Below are 6,694 nucleotides of genomic sequence, written 5' to 3'. Positions count from 1 at the left end.
ATTCGCAATTATCGGTATAAGTAGGAGCTCCGTTGAATTTCATCCTGCTAGTCCTTGGTTCGACTTCGCGCGGCAAACACTTGTAAATAGCCACTGAACTGGTTTGCCTCCGGCCAGTCGGGATTCTTAACAGTTGTTGCTGTTGTTCTTTTCTATCGTTTCGCTGATTGTGTTTCATTGTGCCTCAAAGTGGTCAACTGAATTATATATGTAGGTGTCTCTCCTTAAAGTAATCGTTATGTCAAACTGTTCATGTTTGCAACAGCTTTCCTTTGAAATATTGTCATTTTGTCAAGCAACACATACTGTCTCCGTTTATGTAACAAGCGCATAAATTATAAATAAATTAAAATACAGGGAAAACATTTTCATTTTCATCCGATAGACCAATTCGGCTAACTCAATGTTGTACCAAATTCATATCCTTTGAGAATAAAACGTTTTGTTCCAAATATTTCCATATGAATTCTACATTATCATGCAAATGCAGCACACAAAGATCCTTAACCCCGAGAGATTTGAATTGGGTACAACATTGCGTTAGCCAAATTGGTCTACTAGAGCCAAAAGCAAAGTGCATACATTAAACTAAAACACATAACGGTCACTTTCATCCAATCACAGACAAAAGCAAAGTGCATAAATTCAACTGAAATACACGGAAATCATATTCATCCGACCACAGCCAAAAGCAAAGCCAGTCGTGATGAAATATCCTGCATTTACTTGCACTTACGGCCTGCCCCATGCTTTGAGCTTTGACATTATTTGATTGTTGGAGTTGAATCTAAATAAAAATAACCGGCCCCTGTCTGAGAAGAGGAGCACTCCAAGTGGGGTACCATTTGTTCGCACCAAGCGGTGAGCTCCTGGTGCAAATTTTTATTAGCAAGGAGAGAATTGCGACTCCCCTCCTCCCCGCCACTAGCTTTTCAAACCCCCTTTCCTCTTCCCAGGGGCACCCAATGGAATGTTTCGTTGAATTGTCTGTTCGGAAGGCCTTTAATCACCTAGGATTTTCTTTTGGGAATTTTAACATCGAGCACGGTGGTCAGAGCACTTGCCTCCCACCCATGTGGCCCAGGTTCGATTCCTCGACTTGGCGTCATATGTGGGTTGAGTTTGTTGGTTCTCTACTCTGCACCGAGAGGTTTTCTCCGGGTACTCCGGTTTCCCCTCTCCTCAAAAAGCAACATTTGACTTGTTGTGTTAGTTGTTAATATCACTTTACAGTGTCCCCAATTAGTGCTCCAGCGCTAAATCTACTACACACTTTAAATAAAGTTCCTTTCCTTTCCTTTACTTTCGTGAAATGGAAAAATTTAAGGGAGTTACAACGTAGCTGTGTCGGTCTTCCGAGCTTTCGGAATTAAACTGTTCGTCTAATGCAAATACCGGCTCCTTTTCTTTTAAGCAATTATTTTACCAAGTAAAAGAATAAAAACACTGGTCTAATATGCTACCTGATGTCTTATCAGTCTTACCAGTCTGATCATTGATCCAGTTTATGAAGCTGCTGACACGGGCAAACACGGTAAAGTGATCTGTCCTGCAGTCTCGGTGCCCCCAGCTTACAACTCCTCGCAGAACAAATCTTCCGTTTTCCTCACAGACAAACGAACCCCCACTGTCTCCCTAAGTTGAAATATGAACATCCAAAAAAGGAACAAATTGGATTACAAATACAAAAACTGCAGCGCATATCCGTAAATGATCACGGAGTTTAACAGCTTTACTTGCCTGACAACCTCCTGCGATTCCTTCACCTCCAGCGCATAGCATAGTCCTGTCATCGACAGATGAACCATATAATCTGGAACAAGCGTTAATACCTGCCACCGGTAAAAGAGCTTCTTGTAGAATATTGGCAGCGTTTCCACCGCCAACCGTTCTTCCCCATCCTGCCGATAAAACGCAGAGCGCGCAAACCTTTAAGACTTTCAGAAAGCTCAAATAAAGAAATAAGGTTACTATGCCGATCCATCAAATAGAGATGCCATATATCAAATTAAACGGAACATTCTTAAGACCTTTCAAAGTATAAGCTAGTGTTCATTAACGTTTTTAGCTTAGTCACTTGATTTTATTAGTTTAACGAAGTTTATGAAAGTTTAGAAAAATTATAAGGGAATCTAAGGGTGCGTATTCCGGAATAGGAATAAATGGAATATAAGTTAGAAATCCTTCGTTTTTACTGAGATTAACATTAAAATTGTCAAAAATCTGCTAAAATGCTATTTTAAACATATTTTTATTATCCTTATTGCTTCGAAACGCGCTAAACATACCGTTTTCATCATCACTCCACGTATTCTTATTCCGGAATAGGGTCAATCGAACGCGCCCTAAGATTGCGGATACAATTGCACGATGGAATGTCATTGAACTTATAAAGTCCTTCTGTCGACTGAAAGTAGCCTTCCATTTATTCTGGAACAGGCGTTAATAAGGGCCACCGGTAAAAGAGCTTCTTGTAGAATATTGGCAAAGTTTCCACTTCCAACCGTTCTAACCCACCCTGCCGATAAAACTCAGAGCGCGCAAACCTTAAAATTTAATGAGACTTTCAGGAAGCTTTAAACACAGAAATAAGGCTACCATGCCTATCCGGCAAATTCAGATGCAATAGTCCAAAACAAAACAATCGTATAACCTTGCTCATTGCAGTCATTAGTATTTTTAGCGTAGTCGCTCGATTTCATTAGTCTACCGATGTTTATGAAAGTTTAGGAAATTTAAACACAGGAATCTAAGATTACGGATACAGTTGCATGATGAAATATCATGGAACTTATTATGGAGGTGAAAAAATTCTTACAAAAGAGTAGGTGTACCTGTTATGTAACACATTTTTCCTGGTTCAACCCTGTTTCCTGCATTCGGTAAGCATACTACGTTGACCTCTGCCCTGGAATCAATCGACGCCTCTAATTGAAGAAGTGCGATATCATTTCGTAAATGACTGGGATGGTATCCTTCGTGAATGATAATATCCGTTAACCTATAGCTCCTTTCAACCTGAGTCGTGCCTGTGCGATCGTGAGACCCTAGAAGAAATTTAAAACAGCCTACATAAAAATGGTGAACATTTTCATAACTGTGTATTTTTCAGTCTTTTTCTTACCTCAGCAAACCCACAGTGAGGATGTTCTGCCGGCCACATTTAGTATCGATGACAAAGATCGTATTTTATTGGGATGAACCGTTTCAACCGCGACCGGTTTTAGCCTACGAATAGCCGTACCGTCCTCGCGCGATGAAAAAACAGAGAGAGGGGGGAGGGTAGGGCCACAAGTGGGCAAAACGGTTTAGGTCGAAGCGTTTAAGGTTCCCACTAGAACACTTTTCCAACTATTTTTGGTTGAATCGCTCAACTCCTGGGAATACTCATTACCACACTTTTCCGCGTTGACATGTTGACAGAAAACAACCGACATAATCTCTTCTCTAAATTAACGATTGTCGTCAACTCCCACTTGGCTTTGAATTTGCTATTATCGTTAATTTAGGACACTGTGTCCCAGGACTTGTGGTAGCAGAGAAAAACTGAAGGAAAATAAAAGTCATATCCTTGGACTGGATTTAAAGCCGGAGTTTCTACTCTATAGGAACCGCCGAACCGCTTCTTTCCGTAGAATATCAATGCTGAAGAGTAATTAGGCCAATTAAAAGCTTGAATAAAAAGTAATACCTTTGTCGTGAAGTTTGGTAACCGACCTTTTGAAGTGCTTGATATTGTTTGTTGCCGAATGATAATACAGCATTAACAAGTATTGATTAAAATATTGACTCTGCGTATCTAGCGCTTTTGTGGTGAAGTGGTTAGGTGACGGGTCAATCAACAAACATTCCCACTGGCAGGCTCAAGCTCAGTATCCATCCAATAGGCCATTTCTGAGTTGCTGTTTGCCTCGGTTTCGAAGTGAATCTTGTAAGGGAAATGCGTTTGATTTGCATAAGAATACGCAATTCATTTCCATTTGAATGGTTCGGCACCAGGACTCGCTTTGAAACTGAGGCATGCAGCAACTCGGAAATGGACTATTGAATTATCGTCTTTTAAAACAAATTTGACTATTTCCCATAATCTTTAGCAAACTTTCAGTCTTCTAAATTAACGATGATGATAGAAAATTCAGCGAATATTAGGAATAAACGATGATCGTTAATTTAGAAAAGAGATCAGGTTGAAGAAACCATGACTGGAGCTCGCGCCGCCGAACTTAAAAAGAGCCCGCGCGTGATAGACAGCGGTCGCTTCCTATACTTTGCCAACCGTTTCAACCTAGTTTGATGGCGGTTGAAAACGTTGATCAACCAAACCAACCGAAAACGGTTTTTTTCCCAATAGAATACGAAAAATCCAACCTAAAATGATTGATCCCAATAGGACACGACTTAAACACAACTATTTATTTAGGGAAGTATGTGTCCTAGTTACATTTGTGCGCTCTTTACCCTCTTTATAATTTTTTTTTTCTTTTCAATAATTATTTTTTTTTTTTTCAGACCGGACTTATTATCTTATTTAAGGTACCTCTAATGAAAACTATACTAATACGTACCCACTACAACCGTGTAACTACCAATCGGGCGGTCTCTTTCAACGCAATGGGCAGCTGTGACGACCAAATTCACTTTTATCAAAGATCCTCCGCATATGTGGCGTCCATTGTACCTTAGCGAAACCATCCAAGGCCAGGAATGAGCGGTGGCATCTGTGCCATTCACAACTCGCTTTCCTAAATCATCTTTACTGATTCCACATTCTAATAAAGAAAAACGCTTGTGTTCGAATTTTTACTCCCGCAAATTAGATAAAGAGACGTTCGAGGCTACTGTCCAAACAAACTTTTAATGCCTACTTGTTGAGATATTCTTTCGTCATAATACTGTTCCCTTTTCTTTGTTTCTTATCCTCCCCAGAATGAACACATTTTGGGTCAAACGCTTTTATATTGTACCAGATTCAATAAAGCACCCCTGTTAAGATATTAGAGAGGTTTAGATTCTAGGACGAGAACGACTACGAGTACGAGATTTTCTCAATGAACAACAGTGAGCGCGCGCTAACCAGCGTCAATTTGGCGGGAAAAAAGTGATACCGTCGTCATTTTAGTACGAGGTTTTGCAAGAATGTCGTCGTATCAAAACAATTCAACAAAACGGTAGCAGTTTAGCATTTTTCGATTAGCAAAAAGGGTTAAGTTACCCGCAATAAAAATAACTGAGGAACCTATTCACTGCTAACAAAGAGTAAGATTAACCGTCCTGGTTATGAATCTTCTCAGAATTTTCGCTAAAACCGGGCAGTCAAATCTCGTACTCGTTCTCGTCCTCGTCCTAGAATCTAAAGGTCCCTATTGAATTGGAGAAGGACAACTGGACGGGAATTGCGGCCAATTTCAGAGATGAAACATATAAATGGCTTAGTCGAAAGCAGTAGTTTTCGGTCTGCGCATGTGTACATCAAAGTAAAGGCGTGAAGCAAGCTTCAAACACTTTGCAGCAATGCCCGAAAAATTAAAGACAATTTCAAGACTAATATGACAGCCTGGAAAGGTTTGAAAATATTTCCCCTGCAAATCAATGATGCCGTAACTATTGATAACCGGCCAAGTATCACTGATAAAGCAGCTTTACTATAATTGTGATGTAACAATAACTTATACCTTCACCTTAATCACCTTAATAAGGAAATAATAAACAAGAAAGTTCCCCAGATAAGACCGAACACGATCACTTATCGCCAGACGATATTAGAATAACAACAGTGCCAAACTAAAAAACTGTGATGCTGCGTGTATGAGGGGAGCAGAAACCAGAAGTTGGGTGCAATTGCGTTGATATTGATAAGAATTAAATGAGCAAGCGGTGTTAAATCTTACATAACATATAGCATGTACCTTGAGCTTGTGTGCCGTCTAGAATAAATACGACTGCAGCGACTGTGATTGCAAAAGTACGCTTCATGCTTCGAGAGGTCTCTGAAGAAGAACTGTACAGAGAGTCACCTGCAACTCTTTATATATTCCAAATTATTCACCTAAAAACTTCCATAACCAATGAAATTGCAGTTTATACGTCTATATGCAAGCAAATACCGACCAATCTACGATTAATCTATAGTTAATTATAAGCTAATTGTGATTTTAAACGACAATGCCGCATAATATTGGCGGCTAGTGGGGAGAAAACACATTCTCGTATGGGGCGGAGTCGTGAAGCAACGGAGCCCAATACGAGAATATATTTTCTCTCAACTAGCCGCCGATATTATGTGGTATTGGCGTCTTGAAATCGTTGTAAGTTTTGTATCGCAATCCACCTATTACGTATAAAAACAAAACTCTAGAAAAATCAGTATTTGCGCTCTGACATGAAACTGAACGCGCCAGACACCGTTGTCAATACCATCGAACAAAGTGTAAATATACTTTTTGGGTAATACAAAATAACTTTTTTTATTTATCGGGAGATTATTAATCTAACCTTTTGAATTATCGTTTTCACAATTTTACGGGTTCCTTTCTTGGTGCTATGTATGCCATTGTTTTTTCCCTAACGTAAATACGCGCCGACAATTCGCGACTCCGCCCAACGTCTTCGGCACTTTGAAAATCGTTCCATTTAAACAAAAAAAAAAACGTGCTATAAACAAAATGTCTCAAAATTCCTACTTTATTCAACGAGA

General features: G+C 39.6%; 1 protein-coding gene across 2 annotated transcripts in view; it reads right to left on the bottom strand.

The window, feature by feature from the left end:
- LOC138052725 (chymotrypsinogen A-like) overlaps positions 1 to 6,112 on the bottom strand; it is a 7,597-nt gene extending 1,485 nt beyond the window's left edge. Inside the window, exons 1-5 of one of the 2 annotated variants that reach the window (XM_068899284.1) lie at positions 5,907 to 6,112; positions 4,566 to 4,769; positions 2,835 to 3,047; positions 1,741 to 1,901; positions 1,485 to 1,635 (exon numbers count right to left, since the gene is read on the bottom strand). In XM_068899284.1, the coding sequence (XP_068755385.1) occupies positions 1,485 to 1,635; positions 1,741 to 1,901; positions 2,835 to 3,047; positions 4,566 to 4,769; positions 5,907 to 5,973 (796 nt within the window). In that variant the 5' untranslated portion in view covers positions 5,974 to 6,112. Of the gene's footprint in view, positions 1 to 1,484; positions 1,636 to 1,736; positions 1,902 to 2,834; positions 3,048 to 4,565; positions 4,770 to 5,906 lie in introns of both variants that reach the window. The other variant, XM_068899283.1, reaches the window with a different exon arrangement.
- Between the last annotated feature and the right edge of the window lie 582 nt (positions 6,113 to 6,694).

The sequence above is a fragment of the Montipora capricornis genome, chromosome 6, assembly GCF_036669925.1.
Source record: "Montipora capricornis isolate CH-2021 chromosome 6, ASM3666992v2, whole genome shotgun sequence".
Lineage (NCBI taxonomy): Eukaryota > Metazoa > Cnidaria > Anthozoa > Scleractinia > Acroporidae > Montipora > Montipora capricornis.
Note: the sequence above shows the minus strand (reverse complement) of the source record. Positions and strands in the feature narration are given on the sequence as shown.